A 20,381-nucleotide genomic window follows, 5' to 3' on the forward strand; every position below is an offset into this window, starting at 1 on the left:
ACATTGTTAAGGCCCTTGACGTTCCAGCTCATGAAACTCAAGTTGTTATTACTAATTGGTAATGCACAAGATACATATAAAAAAGAGTGCGCAGTAACCTACGAAGCGGGATAATGTTTTTGGCATCAAAAGAACAAAACAGCAATATGAACAGGTATGACAAACTTGTCAAAACAAAACCCAAATAGCATCCAAAAAAAAGGACACTAATCCCCCCCTCACCAAGGTCCGTGATCATACACTTAACTTGTGCCGCCCTTAAGCCCCCTGCTCCCCGAACTCTGGGCCAGGTGAGTAAATATATATGTGTATCCCACACACACATACACTCATCCATATACATCCCCATACATACACTATATTGCCAAAAGTATTTGCTCACCCATCCAAATTATTGGAATCAGGTGTTCCAATCACTTCCATGGCCACAGGTGTATAAATTCAAGCACCTAGGCATGCAGACTTTTTTTACAAACATTTGTGAAAGAATGGGTCGCTCTCAGGAGCTCAGTGAATTCCAGCGTGGAACTGTGATAGGATGCCACCTGTGCAACAAATCCAGTCGGGAAATTTCCTCGCTCCTAAATATTCCACAGTCAACTGTCAGCTGTATTATAAGAAAATGGAAGTGTTTGGGAACGACAGCAACTCAGCCACGAAGTGGTAGGCCACGTAAACTGACGGAGCGGGGTCAGCGGATGCTGAAGCGCATAGTGCGAAGAGGTCGCCAACTTTCTGCAGAGTCAATCACTACAGACCTCCAAACTTCATGTGGCCTTCAGATTAGCTCAAGAACAGTGCGCAGAGAGCTTCATGGAATGGGTTTCCATGGTCGAGCAGCTGCATCCAAGCCATACATCACCAAGTGCAATGCAAAGCGTCGGATGCGGTGGTGTAAAGCACGCCGCCACTGGACTCTAGAGCAGTGGAGACGCGTTCTCTGGAGTGACGAATCGCGCTTCTCCATCTGGCAATCTGATGGACGGGTCTGGGTTTGGCGGTTGCCAGGAGAACGGTACTTGTCTGACTGCATTGTGCCAAGTGTAAAGTTTGGTGGAGGGGGGATTATGGTGTGGGGTTGTTTTTCAGGAGCTGGGCTTGGCCCCTTAGTTCCAGTGAAAGGAACTCTGAATGCTTCAGCATACCAAGACATTTTGGACAATTCCATGCTCCCAACTTTGTGGGAACAGTTTGGAGCTGGCCCCTTCCTCTTCCAACATGACTGTGCACCACTGCACAAAGCAAGGTCATAAAGACATGGATGACAGAGTCTGGTGTGGATGAACTTGACTGGCCTGCACAGAGTCCTGACCTCAACCCGATAGAACACCTTTGGGATGAATTAGAGCGGAGACTGAGAGCCAGGCCTTCTCGTCCAACATCAGTGTGCGACCTCACAAATGCGCTTCTGGAAGAATGGTCAAAAATTCCCATAAACACACTCCTAAACCTTGTGGACAGCCTTCCCAGAAGAGTTGAAGCTGTTCTAGCTGCAAAGGGTGGACCGACGTCATATTGAACCCTATGGATTAGGAACGGGATGTCACTTAAGCTCATATGTGAGTCAAGGCAGGTGAGCAAATACTTTTGGCAATATAGTGTATATAAAAGGAGAAGACAAAAAATCCCTGAGCCCAGTATAAGATAAAACAACAACAAAGAGTCTACCGAGAGTCGCCACCATCAGTATGTTGTTTCAGGTCAAACCAACAATGCAAATGAAAAAGTACAAGTAATGTAAACTCAAAAAATTCAGACCAAGTACTACATAAAGCGCATCAGAGCCGTGCTCACCTTGCCACCGCCAAGTACCAGATCCGCAATATACTCTCAAAGTCATTCGTGGGAAGATGAAGAAAAACACAAAATAAAAGGTCCATGCTTGTCCGTTGTACAAGGTCTGTGACAGCCAGTATCTTCCCAGTGTCCATATGCGTTGTAGGTATGATCCAGATCGCACGAACATGTCCAGAAGAAAAAGCAAAAGAGCGCATTTTAATCCAGAGAGCTAATAAAAGTCCGGGCTTTTTTGTGGTCATCAAAGCGGCGGGGTCCTTGAGGGGTTTTAACGACGAGTACTGCAGGGTAGACCAGGGAGAAGCGCATCTGTTTGTTGTGTAGAAGTTTTTTGCATTCGTTGAACTTCGCACGCTTGTCACTCAAAAGCTTGGAGTAATCCGCAAAAACCATAACACGATGCTCTTCCCAGGAAACGTCACCCAGTTTGCGTGCAGCCTCAGCGATGCGATTACGGTCTTGAACTCTCAGAAATCTAGCAATAAGCGCTCTCGCTCGCGGAGGCTGGTCACCGTCGTACCTCCTTGGCGGAGCTCCAATTCTGTGTGCCCTCTCAATTTCCAGTCCCTTTGGGAAATCCAGGTTGAAAATCTTTGGTATGGTTTCTTCCAAAAAATGCACAGCGTCCTTATCCTCACAGCCCTCAGGGAATCCTACAAAGCGCAGGTTATTCCTTCGTTCTCGGTTTTCAATGTCGTCTAACTTCTGCTGAAGTACGGCAACTTCATCAGCTGTGGCTGCCGGGTTAGCCTTTCGCCTCTCATGCTCATCTTCCAAAAAGCACAGCCGGTTCTCCACCTCACCAATCCGATCAGCTATGTCAGCTATCTTACTCTCCGTAGCCCTTGTGCTAATCCGTATTTCCTCCAGTTTCTTATCTTGGCCGTCAGACTTCTCCACTATAAGAGCTGAGAGCTTGGCTAACTCCTTAGCCACCTCACCGGGGATGTGCTTCGCTGCCGCCGCCTCAGTCTCCTCAATGTCGTCGCGCAGTGGCGCTGCCTTCTGGCTAGCCTGGTTAGCACTAGCTGTTTCAGACGCCTTGTTCGCACCTGCCCCAAGGGCAGGTTTAGCCGAGTTTCTGGTGACGTTTGGCATGGCAGCGGCGAAGAAATATTATCCAAGATATTATAGCGCAGATTTCAAGACTCTCCGTTGTGTTTGGGGCAAAGAATATACACGGGGGAAAGCACAGTTCACTCTCAAGCAGCCATACTCGCCAAGAGCGTCACGTGACTCTCCGATTTTTAGTTTTTTTTAACTAAAAATCAATTTTGTAATGAAAGACTTCAGAAAACTCTTTCATTGCTGAAGATGATTAAATCAGAGTGATGGTTCTATTACCAACATAAAGACAGTTAGTGTCCTTGGACTGAATTACTAATTAGTCTGTGGTTTGAATAATGAGTTTTTTTGGGGGATGGAGGGTGTGTGCAGGGTTTAAAAATGCAATACTGTATGAGATGCTAATCATGAAGTCTGAGTTATGTAGAATAGAATAGACGGACAGCACCAAGAATGGAATTGTTAATTCCTAAGATATAAACCTGGTCTACTATATATGTATAGCAGTTATTCCCAACACATTTCTTCTCTTTATGCCATCAATTTAATAAAGCATTAAAAGATATTTGGTTCTTAAGTGTTAAATCAAAGGAAATGCAGTAGATTGCATCAAGTCATCAGACTGCAGCATTCTATCTTAATGGATGGATACAATCGATTGTTGAGAATCGATTGCATTGAATCAAGAATCATGTTGCAGTCCCTCATAATATAAATTAAAAAAGTCATTTTCCAACAATAACAACAACTTCTTATTTAATAAACCTAAAATCAGAAAGTTCAAAATCATCCAGGTTTTTATTTCATCAACAAATTTCTGTCATCTATCTAACTGGTTAGCTTCATCAGGTTTGATGGCAAATACAGCAGAGTATCCTTAGCGTAACAGTTTAAATCTAGCCCATGCCATCTAAAAATGCTATCAATTGTAAGCTTGTATGTAAAGAGACCTGGCTAAAGCGCTGAACCCTGTGAGTGTCCTAAAATGACCAAGCGTTTGAAGAACATTTATCATTAACATGATTAAAATAGATTTTGTAAAAAAAAAAAAAAGACACAATTTTAACCAGCGCAGTGCTATTATCTTAATCTCTACAAAATATTTAAGCCATTCTAGCGGATCTGGAGCACCCATGTATGTTGGCGCTGATGCCAAAGGAATTGTAGGGGACCAGCCAAGGATCCATAAAGGAAAGTGGGGAAATTTTGAATGGCTACTATTGTGTTCTGTGCCCTATCATTGTGAATAATGAGGCATGGCTGGCGTAAAACCAGTAAGCAGAGAGATGGTCTTCCTATTTGATGATGAGGAGAAGCGATCTTGGCTGAATCATCAACAACAGGGAGCTGAAACGTCAAGCAACCAACACTATGCAGAAAATGTTCCGATTTTGATGCCAATATACCTAAAAGGAGAAAATATAGGGGATGTTACTTTGAGATTGATGATTGATGAGAGGGATTTTGATTCTTTTTACTGTAGATCCATTTCTTATTGCTCCTTTAAAAGACTATTGTGATTGACTGCATCAGATCAGGCACAAAGATCTAATAGGTGAAGCACATAATTCATTTTCTTATGCCAAAATATCATTAGTAACTTTAATCATTGCTGTTTCAGTGCTTTAATGAGATCTAAAGCCTGGCTGGGACAGGACATACAGTGTAAGTGCTCACACATTCAATTATCAACTATTTTCTCAGGAATTTTAGATAAGAAAGGAAGACTAGATACAGTTCTATAATTATTAAGTCATTTTGGTCAATAGAAGCTTCCTTAAGTAAAGTTTTAAACTTTCACTCCCTAAAAAAGCATGCAGCACAATCTTTGTACTTGTAGCAGGGATAGATTAACCATACCTAGAATTGAACAATAAACAAAGGGAACAGTTCTTTTAATAATTTGGTTGAGATTCTTTATGCTTTGGATAAAGCTGAAATTTTGGATAGCACAGAAAAACTGGATCCAACGACTCAAACAGTTCCTCTCAATACCACCTTACTTCCACAACCCTAACCCTATATCTGTCATCCAGTGTTTGTGATAACATAACGCCCTTTAAAATCTCTTCAAAAGAATTTTGTCCAGCTTCGCCTTGCAGAATTGTTTAAAAAAAAAATTCTTTGACAGATCTTAATAATCATACAATTTAATAGAGGAAGGCCATTCTTTAAATAGCTACTATCATTCAGTCTGTCCTCTGTATGTTTATCACTGCATGGTTTGCCTCAGCATCATAACCTGACAGGGCCAAACTGCAATGATGTACTATGTACGTGAAGAGGATCATGAGGGATGACATTCCCTTCATCCTGGACTTGTAAAGCTCCAAGATATCCCACACATCCTGCACCCAAATGGTATAAGCTATTACCCTAAATGACCTGCCACATAAACAGTTTCTTTCCGTAGAATTGCTCTGCATGGCTTTTCAAATCCGAAATCCTTAGAAAATGGCTTCCTAACCCTTTTAAGACTAATTGATGGTAGTGACTTTGTTTCCTTATTCCATGTTGCCACACAGGTACCATTGAAGGTTTTTATCTTCTTTGGGTGATGCAATAGGTGGGGATAGTGTCATTGAATTGGACATTTTAAAAAATCTTGGATAATGTAGTTGTTATATAACAAGAACATACATTTACATATTCCATTTGGGCCAGGTTCGTTTAAAAAGTTTTTTCCCCCTTAATAAATTGAAGCAGTGTTTCTAAATTACACTTTATAATGCCTACTGAAAAACTGATTTGCCCAAATATTACAACACATTAAAGACCGACAGCTAATATACTAGATACCATATATAGTCATGGAAACAATTACAGCACCCTTTCTTCTTCAATTTATTTCTCAAAAGCATCTGAAAACTGCAGTGAGCATGACAGAAAAAATCAAGGGGTTTAATAATTGTTTCCATGACTGTAAAACTGATCAAAATATTATCCCATTAGATGGTGCAGTATCTTTTCCCTGCCAGCAGATGGTAGTTACTGCCTTCTAAAACCATATTTCAACTTCTCTGAAGAGCTGCTCCTTATTCACTTCATTCCTAACCCAAAGTTGCACAATCTAGGATAGAGTTAAGCATTGACATACTAACTTATTGGTAAGAAAGATTATATTTGATGAACTAATGACCTGAATTTTTAGCAAAAATCTTTCATCAAACAAGATAAGACTATAAACAGCTGTAGAATTTATTTCCTCTTAAAGACTTTATTCATTCGATTGACAGAACAGTTTTTCCTAAATTAAATTGTAACAAACCTCAATATTAAAATTTACACTTTTATTGGTTAACATATAATACATCTAAAGGGACTTTTAGAAGTCTAAATTGTAGCATGGTCGGTTGCTTGGATCAACAACATGTAACCCTCTTTTTGATAACATGTCGACATTGACGATGATGCTGAAAACAAGCAGTTTTGAAAAATATATGATGAAAACAAAAACTTAAGCCATAAGTTGAGATTTTAATTGAATATTGTACCCTGTTTTACCATATTTTCATCTTTTAAAATATTTCAGGGACTCCTCCAGCCACGCTGGTGAGGAATGTGAATTTTGCAGGGATGTTTTGGGCAGCGTCAGTGCCAATGACTGCATTGCAGTGTTTTCATGTCAACTATATTTGGCTTCAGAATGTGACAGAGACCTCCTGGACTGATTTGGTTCACTATCAGTGTCATCCCCACACAGCAGCGCCCCTCATTTTTCAACAGAAGACAAACATTGTTCGCTGCCCAACTGTTGCTTTGAAAACTTCTAACTTTTAATCTGACGGAAAGCAGGTCAGCAGCATGCCCACAAATGGAGTCGTTTGTCTGCAGACAATGATCATAACTCAGCCCCCTGTGGGGAAGCATGATTTATATAGGCTGTGCTATAAAATCCAGAGTTACAACCACAGATTTTGCCGGGCTGCGAATAGGGGGCATGTCAGTTCAGTTGCTAGGAAACAAGTAAGGGAAAGACAACAGTTGAAGACAGAATTCTGGGTTGCATAAAGAGGGGAAGAGAGACTTACAGAGAAAGACGACAGAGGGAGGATAAAACAGACACAGAGCAAAAATTGTGATCCATGTAAAATATGTTGCATCTTATTTATTCCTTTTGGGCCTGATTAAGGCAAATGTTAGTAGATATTTCTTACTTTGCATGTATTGTTACAGACAGATGAGTTTTGATTTTAGAAAACCTTATTGGAATTATTCATGTTTGTGTGATCAAAAACCCTTTACCGGTGTAAAGCCCAGAAATTCAATTGGTTATGCATGTAAAGAGCATTGATACCACACAGCTAGACACTCACACACAGCTCTTCTCATGTATCTACCATTAACATCTCAATTAAGCTAAATATAGTCCAATCCCCTGGCCCCTTCATCCACCGACATCAATTGGTCTGTCTCTGTCCTCTCTCTGTCTCTCTGTTTGCCCCAAACTTATCTATGTGATGTTGAAATGTGCACCTGGACATAAACACACTGACCCAGCTATCCAGCTATTTTTAGGCAACTTTCTATGTTTATTTTGGTTTTAGGACATGTGACAGGGTTTAGAATCAATGAGCTAGATGGTAAAAGACTCAGAGGACTTTAAAGATTTGTTTGAATGTTCAGGTCAGATTGTGTCAGATTGCATGGAAGACGTTTAGTGCAGAACTATGAACTCATTATAGCGGGTATGTGTTTATTCACCCAGGAGCTTCTCTACAGTGTGTTAAATTAAAGTCATACTCTTGGACCTATTTTATTTGGATTTTTTAAAGCATGCAATTTCTAGAACCTTCTTACTGCAAGGCAACAGTGCTACCAACTGTGCCACTGGTATGCTATTGTTTTCATTGAGATTCACAATACCTAAAACCCAATTTCAATCATCCATAGTGTGTTAAATATCAGGCAAAGGGATTTCTGAGAAACTTAAATTATTCAGATATCTTCTTGACAATAGGAGCATCAGTAGGGCAGTCAACAAATGTGTCATTTTATGTGGCACTGAAAAATAAACTTTAAGAGGTTTAGTTTGTAGTATTGTATGAGCCATTTAGTAGACACTGAAAACAGGAGAAAGATGTTTCCTTAAACAAATAACTTATTGAGCAATATGCATTGTGCTCTCAGCGAAGGAAAACTGAAATAAATTTACTGAATATAACATCTCTAGTGGGAAACATGGTGATGGCAGCATCATCTCATGAGAATGTGATAAGGCTGATAAAACCAAATAGAGGGTTATCATAGAATAACACCTTTTAGGGGCTGCAAGTTTTGCGACTCAGGCAGAGGTTTGCACTCTTGTCTGTATTTAAGGACTTCTAAATACGGCCAAAGTTCTGAAGGAGTGCTCTATGTGTACACAGGCACTTAGCTTAACTTAATGTGCAATGAAGGATGCAGGGGTTTAATTAGTGACGTTGTTAGCATAGTTGACAGGAAGCTCCTGGGTTTGGATCCCAGACTGAATGTGCTATGGATGCAGTTTGCACATTTTCTTTGTGCATGTGTGGGTTCGTTACTCTGGTTTTGTTCCACAGTCCAAGAGCCAACTGGTTTCTCTAAAATTTCTGTCGTCATCAAGGGCTTGTGGATATGTGCACACATGACTGTGTGTCTTTGTCTTGTCCTTAAATTGATCGGTGACTATCCAAACGGTATCACTCATGCTGAAAATGTCCTATATAAATAAACTTGCTTTACCTTGCCCCGCCTTATTTCAGGAAATGAATAGAAAGACAAACAGTATAATATCTACAGAATAATTAGCTCTGTGGGGCAAGTTATATTTTGATCCAGTTAGGTTTTCTGCATTAATCTGTCAAAAAAAACTTTTACAGGTTTCCTTTACCCTCACAATGATGGGTTATTTATGTCTGTCTGTTACTTAATGTCCTAATAAGAAAATGTGAAATTTATTGTTGTGATACGGTCAATTTTTGAATTGATTTTGGAAGACTCACCTGTCGATACTGCAATGACTCGACAATTTCACTTTATTAGATGTGAAAGATGTCTGTGCTTTTCTTCTGATGGGATTTGGTTTGATTTATCAGCTTAAGAAACGTCGCGATTTGCAGTTATGATTGGCTGAAGTGTATTATGGAAGGCAGGTACTAGCTGGCACATCACCCAATCAGCTCGAAGTATTGTGTTAAATGTCCCTCCTTTTCAAGGACAGACTGAAAGGCAGCCATCCCAGATTGATAACTTAGAACTGAACTCAGTTCTACACATATCAATCTTGCTGGTGCAATAGTTTACTGCAGGATACAAGAACTTTGACTGTAAGCGGTATGATTCATCCTCTCTAGTCTTGTAAAACTGTAACATTGAATAAACTGGAATCAAAGGGTCAGCCCACTGGACACAGGACACTGGAGTCTGTTATTTTTTTAAAGGATCTTAGGAGCCATTTTCGTTAACCTTTGATTTGACATAAAAAAAAAAAACTTGATTTAAAACTTTGTTTTGAAGAGGAGGATCTCTGACAGTAACTGGATGCCCAAGCTTACTTACAGGGATGATGAATTTTATGTTTTCCTTTTATCACACAACCCTAAGTATAAAGTTGGTGCAAGATTTCATGACACTATTGGTCTTTAATGACAGTCGCTACTAGACAGGATATGGGGGTGTCGAAGGAGAAAATATGGAATAAATAACTTGGGAGTCAAATTAGGGACAGCCGCATGGAGACATGACAGCCTCAGTAAAAACTGTCACTGTTCGCCCACTGAGCCACACAAAGCCCCCAATCGAAGTAAGTTAGAATGATACTAAAGCAAAAGTACATCAGGATCTCCTCACTAGTAGTGACCCTGTGAGAAGTGGACAATTAAAAGTTGTTACTGTTGCTATATATTTTCTAGAAATTTAACTAAATGCCAGACATATTTCAAGCTTAAAATTTCTGAATTGTATATATGTATTGAGAAATAAAGCTTTAATATGATGGTCGGCAGGATCAATCTTTTTAAGTCCATTAAAAGTGAGTGGACTTCAAGCTCTCTGATAATGTCATAATTTTAAGGGAACAAAGTAAAAAGATGACCACTGAAGAAACAATCTTGAAAATCTCAAAGGATTTTGATGCTGTGATCCTGCCTTAGTGTTTTTAGATCTTCTCATTTGTTCCTGCACAATTGAAGGCCCTCCCATAGCTGTCATCAGCAGCATTCTTTGCTCGGATGAAAATGTGTTGGCACATTGAGCTCAGACACACTCAGATTCCTCACCTTTTGCTGTCTGTCTTTTTCTGATTTCAAACAAGTTGCAAATAATATGTTTTATTTGCCTTTGCTTTAACTGTATATTCTCAATCTTCCACTTCTCTGTGTCCTAAATCTACAATCTTATTTTGCACTGTCTACAGTTTAATATTGTAATATATGTTTATATAGATAAATCTTAAACAAAAAAGACTAAAATGTTTAGCAAATTCAGATAAAGAGAGGCACAACTAAAAATTCTCTAATAGTTTACTTGTAGTTTTAATATGGCAATGTCTAGATTTTCAAAATGTATAATACAAAGCAGTCATAACCAATATAAATACAATCTGATTTGGATAGACACCATTGTGATTGATAATATTTTGAAATATTTTATGGACATTTTTGAGAGAAGTTATTTAAAATGATTAAAAATAGTAACTGCAGTAATATGAAATTTGCTGAGCCTTGTGAATTCAACACATGAGAAAGTATACTAACTACTAAATGTGAGGGAAATGTAAGTAAGCACATGTTGATTACACAAGTGAAAAGAGCAAACTTTGCTAGAACATATGAGGACAGTAATAATCAGGTTTCAGGCACAAGCCTGTCAGGTATCTCCAGCCAGACGTTCTATTTCTGAATCTGATATCTCAGTCCTGTGGCAGCAGTAGGCTCTATTACCAGAACAGGGGATGTCAACCTGCGCTCATTACAGCCGCTAACCTCGGTAGCCCTTCTCTCCTTAGTTGAATTTTCAAACCCAAGATGACGGTTGAATCTTTACCTTTCATATATTTTCTATAATAATCTTTCAGTCAAATCTGAAGTACTTTGCAAAACACAATTTTTTCATACATTGTTACAACAAATTAGTGTATTTTATTTAGATTTAATGTAACAGACCAATGTTACATGGCATATAATTGTAATGGTTGAAGATGACTCTGAACGAGAGCAACTACAGAGGCAGATTGTTGGTTTAAAGTATGACAATAATAAGGATTTTAATGCCAAGGAAATAATGATAAAAAAAAGAATGTACAAATACAATCTGAAAGCGTTGAGTGTCTTTGAATTCTGCTTGCTTAAGTCAATACTTAGCAGAACAGCCAACCACTGATGTACTATAACTGAAATTATTCTGGGGTATCCTTCTACCCGCTTTTCAGAGCTAGAGACTGAGCATGTTTTCCAATTCTTTAATGATAATTAGCCAGATTGATTGGACGGTAAGCCACAGGGCTTTAATTAAATTAAGGTCTAAACTTTTACTGGGCCATTCTTACAAAACAATGCTGTACGTCTTTTATCTAAATAATTTCATTGTAGCCCCAACATTTAGAGCTGTCCTCATGGAAAGTCTACCTCCACCACAGTCTCAGGTCATTTCGAGCCTTCCTCACCTGGCCTTTCAGGATAACACCATGTTCATGTTTTTAAAGAAAAGCGTTCTCACAGTGTGAGACATCTGTTGTGACTGCTGTCAACATGTGTCACCATGAGACGGTGTGTTACGTTGTGCTGTGTTATTTTTTTCTGATAATTTTATATATTTTCACCAAATGGTTTCATTTGGACTTATTTGACTAGAAGCTTCTTCTCCATGTTTGCTGTGTTCTCTGAGAACTTTTTCATGCAGCTTTTTTTGTTAGCCTGCCATATACTTCCCCATGATATGTTTTAGTGAAATATAACAAAATGTGTGAAGCTTCAAATGCACAGAGGTACAGTAGTTGAAACGGCATTGGAGCTGTTATCATTGCTATCACAGTTTTACAGAGCTAGGCATTTACATTTTTTTCTTAAAAAAAAAAAAAACGTATGAGTTTTTGTTCCTAATATTACATTTTTCCAACATCTATTGTAATTATTGAAATCCACCTCTTCAACGTTAAAGCAGTGGGTACTCCCTGAACTTTAAAGATCCTAAATAAGAGGCTCCTAAATTGCCTGTGCAATTTTCTTTTTCAGTGCATGCAATAAGTGGGCATGTTATGGATGATCTATAAATATTGCAGCGCAAATGTTAAGTTGTGCAAACCAGTTTGGTTCTGCCCATTAAAATGAGCAGATTCTGTGTTCTCCTGGCAGTTTGAGAGCCGTTGTGAAGGAAGATGAGGTTCAAAGCCATGGAGATGGAGATAATTATTTTTGCTAGAGAAAATATTAATGGTAATACTAAATATCATGTTATTTATGCAACTCTTTGCCCTCATTATATTTCTACAAACATGCCACAATATTTAAGCTCAGTCATTTTTTTTATTTGATTAAATTGTATAAAGATTGTCTTCTATCCTGCTGAATGAATCTAAGTTGACCTGTAGATATTTTTTCTTCATTAACATTATTATAATATTGTTATTTTTGACACACAGAATATCTATCTTTGTATCGTATGCCTCCTTTTTGGCAACAATAACTGCAGATATTTTTGTGTGTTAATTTGTACCTGACTTTCAGAAGTACTAAAAAATATGCTAAAACTGCTTGAGCAGCTGAGTTGCCCATGTGGAAAATGCCTTTGCAAATGGTAAATGTTTATATTTGCATATGCTCCACCCATGGTTTGACATTGTTTGTTCATTAGAATATGATGATCAAACTCATGAAGGCACTGATGCAGAAAATGCTTTGCACATGCCGTCTACTTAATTGGGAGCGGAAATGACTTTGCACCTTGTTTGAAGATCAGCTCTGCATGTACGAACAGATTTACACCTGTTATAAGAAATGCAAGACCTTCTCAAGATCAGTCGCTTAGTGTTATCCTGGAGGTATTGTACAGGGTAACAAGGTAAGAGTAACATTTCTTTTTTTAACATTTACTTGATCCGAAACAGCATAAATCTAACATAATACAAAGTTTTCCTGAACCGCTTCTCTTTATTACTCTGAAAGAGTTGGTTTGTGTCCTTTTAGCAGAAGATGTCAGATTTATGCTTTTCCATCTGTTCTATTTTTATTTCCTGTGTCATCGTGTGCTGGAGCTCTAATGAGTTGGAGGCCACACGCCATTGATCACTCCCTTCGTCATACTGCCATCAACAAAATCCTCATCAGTCGTGGTGTTTTCGTTCACTCTCTCTCCTGTGGTTTAGTTCCTTTTTTTCCCACCAGTTTTCTCTCCCAGTTAAATGAAGTGGTTATAGCTGCTGGATTTGATTCTGCTTTCACACTCCTAGTTGTGCTATAAAAGGATGCCTGTGAGGAAAAATAATGTTGTTTAGTTATACGGTCTCATTTGATGCGCAGCAAGCAGTAGCTTTTAAGGGCCTTGTTGTCTCATTTAAAAGATGAACATTAGGTTTTAGTACATTTGTCTCATGGGCATGATATCTAAAAATTACTAAAATCAATCTTTTTATAGCACAGATACTTTATTAGTTCTGTTGTCTTGACTCTTTTCAGTTTTCAGACCAATTTGGACAAAGTTTAAATTACCTACCAATTGAATAAAAAATAAATAATGTCTACAGCTACAGTAAGTTGTGTGCTGAATGAAATGTCCTGTCCCTCCTCATTTCTAACCCTTTTTAACAGCCTAACCTTGACCATTACCCTAAAACCTATCAATTATGGGTTCATCATACCTAACCTTACGTAAACTCTTTTTACATTTTAGTCCTAAACCTAACACCTAACCCTAAAAGAGCAATCGTACCCATGGGCATCAGGTATTGGTCTCTGTGAGGAGCAATGGGTCCCTATTATGTGCTATGATTTATGGAAAATAGTCCCCGTAATGTAAGAAATGAATGGCCACACACACAAACTTTGAGGTATTTTGTCCAAAGCCTTCATTTGGCCATTTTAAGACAATAGTATTGTTTCCTTCAGTAGTTAGAATGCGCTTTCTGATAAGGCTCTTTTAAAGAGAGTAGCCTTTAAGACTATCTTGAACATACTTTTCTCCAGTTCTTTGATCATTTGATCTTAGTATGAAGTAATATTCTAATCTTAAATGTTGTGTTTTATTAGCTCTGATCATCATAAATAACAGAGCCAGAGATAAAATAAGGGCAACTGCATCTAATTTATAGCTGTGTTGAGTGGGTCTGTATGCTTTGATTTAAACTATTCCACTGTAACTGTCTTTTAATATGCCCATCAACACTGAGCGGGTCTCCTGCCTTTGAAAGAAAGTATTTTCATTGCATGTCACCACCTCCATTTATTTATATTTAAACACAGCAGAGTGGCACACTTTTTAGCACTGTTGCCTTAAGTGAGACGATTTTGGCTTCGATTCCCAGCCTGGGGTCTTTCTGCATGGAGTATGCATGCTCTCCCTGTGCATGCGTAGCTTCTTCCCACAGTTCATAAACTGTAACACGGTTAATTGGCATTTCTAAATTGTCCTTAGGAGTGTGCGTACAAGGTTGTATGTCTTTGTGTGTCTCTGTGTTGCTGTGAGACAGACTGGAGCTAGGGACCGGCCCCATCGTGACCTTGATGGAATAAGCGGGAGAAGTTTGGTGGCTTTTGCATGTGGTTTGAGTTCCTTTTTTTTTTTTGTTCTTTCACATTTTAATTCTTATTCCCAATTTTTTTGCCTCCTGGGCAGTGTATATATGTAGCTCCAGAGTTACCTTAGATGTCTTAGCTACTTTTAAACAGCATACTTTACTTGCCCAAACAGTCCTTAGGTGTCAGTGTGTGCATGAATTGTTGTTTGTTCTTTTGTCTCTGTGTTTCCCTATGATAGACTGGTGACCTGTCCAGAGTGTACCCCGCCTCTCATCCGTAGACAGCTGGAGATAGGCACCAGCAACCCTTGCGACCCCAGCAGGGGTAAAGCATGACAGGAAATGGATGGATGGATCGATATTCAGAAATTATAATTCGCTTCACCAGGCAACTGAACAATCACAGCATTAGCATTGTGAAAACAGCTTACAAAGGATGATTATATATTAGCTTAAAAAACCTTCTATATCCAGGCATTTATGATTATATTTGAATATTTATGGATTCTCTTCCCATGGAATGTAAATCAGGTGGGAAAAAAAGTTTGCAGCAGATTGGACTGGAGACCTATGGGTAGTAGAGAGAGGCAGGTATTAATATGCATGATCACAACTGGGAAGTGATTGACTTAGACAAAATTGTATTGTCATTTTGTATCCAAAACGAAATTTGGTTTCGAAATTGGGAGCTGGGATGTGATTAGCAGATTAGGTGCAATTGCTCAAGACCACCACCCCCACCCCCCCATTAACTTTATTTCTTAATATGACATTATTATGACAATATGACATTTCTTACACCATAGCTACATTTACTCAATTTAAAAGGTGAATTTTATTTTATTTTCCTATGTGAAATGAAAATAAATGAAGAGAATACAGCTGACAATGATCAATCTGGAGAAGCCCTTGAAGGTCGTTATCCCACAGGTTAACCTGAACTCTTAAATAAATAGACTTCCAGCACCATAAATCCTTTAAAGGTAAATGAACTGTTATTCATCTTCTATTTGACCCCACTGTACTGTAAATGCACATTCTGTTTATGTCTAACAAGATAATTTTCAATAGTTGTTAAATAACAATTTCATTCTTCAGGAGCTGCAGCTTTTTGTGGTGATAATGGAAGTTTATGAATAGAAGAAGCGTGCATATGCATCTTTTATCATATCAGTTTATTTGCTGAACTTTATACAAAGTGGACTATACAGTTTCTCTGGAAAAATATTTAACAACCTTGTTGCATTTTTACACAATCATTCATATAGTATGATCTGCTCACTCTGGCTGGAATAGAGTCTTTAATTAGATGGAGATGCTTACTGCTCTCCTCCTTGCTGGCTTTTAGATGCTCCACAACAGGTGTCACCGTCCCACCCACCCTCAGATCGGATGCGTGACCAGCATTAAGCCGTCTTCCCCGAGGCGTGACCACGCAGGCTCAACAAACTGCGTTACATCCATGTGCATAACACCTGATCAATAAAACGCGTAAATATTTGCTTGTGAAAACGTTCTGGTTGATCTGCAAAACATCACACTTGTAATGCATCCTCATTTATTTGCGTAATGCGTAATAAAGGATAATCTCCTGTAATGTGGATGAAATCCACCATGTTTGGTTGTTCTAGGGTAACTTAGAGATGAGATCCCCACATTTTCTGCAGGATCTGTAGAGGAGGCTGCATAGTTAGGACAGAGGTTAGGTGAGGTGTGTGGATCCTGTCGCAGTTGTGTCCTTTAGCGCTCACACACTGCGGGGAGACAGGACACACTGTCTGTCGTCCGCACAGGGGAAAAAAAGAAACAAAAGAGGCTTTTTATCTTTCCTTTTTGTTTTCTCTTTCCTCTTTGGTGACAGATTGGTTTTGTTGGTGTTGTTTCCAGAGGGGAAAAAATGTTGTGGAAAATACTTGAGTACCTTTTTCCGTCAGAGGAGAAGAAGGAAGGAGAGATGCGCTCTCAATCAACCGGTGGAGTGTTGCTCTATTCCAAACATCCACGGATCGAGCCGCTTCTTCTGTTGTCTGGAGATGTGACCTGTTGCAGATGTTGTTTTGCAGACTTTAGGATAGAAAGGCAGCGGAATTAATCAGTGCCAACAGGTTCATTTTAAACGGAGGAGCGCCAAATGAAGAGGATTTCATTTACTCTCTTTTTTGGATTTGTGTGACTTAAAAGAATAATAATAATTAAAAAAAGAAATATCGGTGTTCAACTTTGAAGTTAGGGAGCATAATGTTTTCAGAAATGACTGAAACCAAACAGGATCTCATCACTGCGCTGCTCTGAACGCGGCACCGCGCCCAGCTTTGAGGAGGACTACAGCCCAGTAACCCGCTTTCCTTCTTTTTATTAACCCCCCGTTTTCTCCGATAGAATGGCCCGCTTTGGAGACGACGTCCCGGGCTTGTTAAGCTCCGGGGATGGAGGATCGGAGCGCAACCGGACCCGCGATGGAGCGGCCGTGTCCACAGGTGGGATCTCCCCGGCGTTCAAGCAGACCAAAGCTCAGCGCGCCCGCACCATGGCCCTGTACAACCCCATCCCGGTCAGGGAGAACTGCTTCACCGTCAACAGGTCGCTCTTCATCTTCGGGGAGGACAACGTGATCAGGAAGTACGCTAAGAAAATCACTGAGTGGCCATATCCTTTTTTTTTAAACCTGATGAAACTTGATGCATACTAAAGCAGAGTCTCCAGGGTATGCATGGAATAAATAAAAGGTAGGTTCAAAGTCAAAAACAGCATATATGTTCACACCCAGCCTGTTTGAAAGCTTCTCCTCAGCATGCTGCAGAGTTTCACCTTTATAATAAAGCAATATGGTTCCCCAGTGGCATGGTTAGATATGAAACTGTAGTGGTGCAACAGATCTGAATACACAAAGCAATGTTTTCTTTCAAACATTAAGAACAACATGGGGGTGTTTTCTTATTTTTTTGTCTGTTTATTTTGTTTTTGCTTTGGTATTAAGGTTGGTTGTGACTCTTGCCAAACCCCTCAACCATAATAATACCAAGCCCTGGATTTTTTTCTGTTTTTATGCTCTTTTTTGTTTTTGATTACTTGCTCAGTGGAACAGTGGGTAGCACTGCTGCCTTGCAGCAAGAAGGTTCCGGGTTCGATTCCCGGCCCGGGGTCTTTCTGCATGGAGTTTGCATGTTCTCCCTGTGCATGCATGGGTTTTCTCCGGGTACTCCGGCTTCATCCCACAGTCCAAAAACGTGACTGTTAGGTTAACTCACTCGGTCGTGAGGGGTGCAGTAATTAATTAATCAGACAAATTTTAGAATTACTCATTTTAATACGGGGTTGATAACTTTAATGACAACCTATATAAATTGAATAGAATAATGCATCAGTGAAATGCTGTGAATGCTTCCACATAATGCAAGGTTAAGAGAAAGTTGTGAGGTTGCTTTTAAATGTTTGCCTTGAATGTTTGCCCTCAGTGTAAAAACATAGGAGGTTTGGACACCACAAACCGGTAACATAAAATAATCTTCAAAATTAACTTCTGTGTACAAAACATCCTTTTAAAAAAAGGACTTAATATTGTTTAAAACTATATTATAGAGTTTCAGTTCTGAGACCTTTCCAGAGCTTTACAGGTGTCATTCTTTCAACTTTGAAAAAATACGAACAAAAACAGCCATCTCTATCAACATTAGGTCATAAAGAACCTTTTGTATACATCACTCTCATTATAGAGATTAATAGTAGATTAACTAGAGCAAACCTCAATCCTTATAATTCTGCTAACAAGTGATTAATGAAGCAAATGAAAAAACAATTTGATAACCAAATTATCATGTCATGATATTTGTTTAATTTCAGCCAATCGTTTAGGCCCTCAATTTGCAATTGAAGTTGACTCAGGACACTTCACAGACAGTCATAAATAAATAAAACAGCGTAAGTGAACAACACTATTTATGCATTTATTACACGTTTGTGAGTTGCATATTTTTGGGAGCTTGTCGACACAATATTCAAAATATATGCAAGCATGATAATTTCAGAAATTTAAACAGGAATTCAATTATAATGGTTAAATGACTAGATCAAAGTATCACCAAGGCGCTAGCTATGTCTGTGATGTTTCTGGTCTCCAGTGGTCAGTATACTTAATACGTGCAGCAGAGTCCTTGATGCATGTATTAAGCAAAGACTGACCAGTTACAGCTTCATAGGGGAAATTAAACTGTACATCACATTGTCTCACAAACGGTTGCAGAGCTCAGACTAGATTGACCATGCTGGTCATAATTTAGTACTTGTTCAGAATATGGTCTATTCCAATCCAAATCAATTCAGTACACCTCAGCTCAGCCAATTTAGTTCATATGCAATGCAATCATTGTATTTTACAAACAATGTTTAGACAAATATCTAAAACATGGAATGTAGATTTTATATGACATATTCATTACTTCTCCATTATTAATATAAAGCCATTAGTTGCCATAACAGCCTTTAATATTTTGCTCCAGCTGTTGCAGGGGATGCAGCATAGAAGTGTCGATTAGTGGCGTGTTTATGCCTCTGCTATGTTGCTGCACGGCTCACCAGGTGTCCAGGCCAGGTGTGGCCTGTTCGCAGACTATTGTTCTGCTCCATTCAGCAGCTTCCTGACTGACTGACTGCTCCTCTGCTAGGCTTTTAAACCCAGCTAACAGAACGAGCTTTCTTTTGTGGTTCACTGCTGCCTGTTTTTTTTTTCTGGGTTTAAATCTTTAGTCTGGAAAGCAAGTGTGCATCACAACAGTTTCCAGTTGGTTTGGTTAGTAACTCTTCTATAAATTCACCCGTTGGTAAATTTTATTTTCCGATCCAAATCCAAATCAAAGCGTAGGGATGCTGTTGTGATCAGTGGTAGGGCAGCCATGTGCTTTGTGAGAGGAGTGTCTTATTACGTAGAAGGAGCTTCTCTGTATCTGATTAACAAATTGTAAACATAATGCCTGTATTTGTAATAATGTCTGATCGCATGGCGTAAGCTGTTGCAACTAGTCATAATTAGCCAGTGTATATTACATTTTTTGATATAAAGGCAAAAAAAAAAGGTAACATTGAACAATGACAAAATCACAGATCACAGCTAAATGTTTAAAGCTCAATAAGCAGTTAAACAGACTTATTTAAATACAATTTCTATAAAGGACTTCAGAAACAAAATGTGTTTTGTATATTATAATTAGCTTTAAAGATAGAAGTAAAAAAAAAATAAAACTGACAGGTATTATAGGGAATGCTTCAGTTTTAAAAATATGCTTATATTAAGTGTTAAATGCTTACTGAAAACACAGCTGTATAATATGAAACTTTAGCCAAGAGAAAGGTAGAGAGACAGTAGTAGCTTGATAAAATGATTTCACTAGCTCATGTTGGTCACCATTTAACAGTAAATTACCTCTTTTTAATAAACTGAATAACAGAATTGCAGTCTGTTTTTGTTTTTCCATGCTTTATAATTTCTAAGTCAGGTCCAGTGACTTCCTGGTGTCTTGTTGTCATTGTTTTGTTGCCAGGCAAGCAGAATGCATTCGTATTAAACACACCGATACAGTTGTGCTCAGACGTTTACCTGAGCACCATGTTTAATGATCTCTTTGAAAACCTCCCCTTCCAGGGTTAAATTATATGATGATACAACTGCAATGTTTTTTATTAGAATCTGTACTAGTTTCTAGTTTGAAATAGGTCAAATTATACAGACAGGCTTAAATGCATGGATACACTCTTGATATTTGAGTAAATAAAATACAGGCTAAAGGCCTGACACCGGTTGCGTACGACTTTTTGATCTCCAATCTGATTTTTT

At 38.7% G+C, this 20,381-nt stretch overlaps 1 protein-coding gene across 1 annotated transcript in view; it reads left to right on the top strand.

The window, feature by feature from the left end:
• LOC119785787 (probable voltage-dependent R-type calcium channel subunit alpha-1E) overlaps positions 1-20,381 on the top strand; it is a 163,782-nt gene that overhangs the window by 47,961 nt on the left and 95,440 nt on the right. Inside the window, exon 3 of the mRNA XM_038288579.1 lies at positions 16,934-17,200. Within this exon, the coding sequence (XP_038144507.1) occupies positions 16,934-17,200 (267 nt within the window). The remainder of the gene's footprint in view (positions 1-16,933; positions 17,201-20,381) is intronic.

This window comes from Cyprinodon tularosa, unplaced genomic scaffold, assembly GCF_016077235.1.
Source record: "Cyprinodon tularosa strain WSP-4 unplaced genomic scaffold, ASM1607723v1 ctg259, whole genome shotgun sequence".
Taxonomy (NCBI): Eukaryota; Metazoa; Chordata; class Actinopteri; order Cyprinodontiformes; family Cyprinodontidae; genus Cyprinodon; species Cyprinodon tularosa.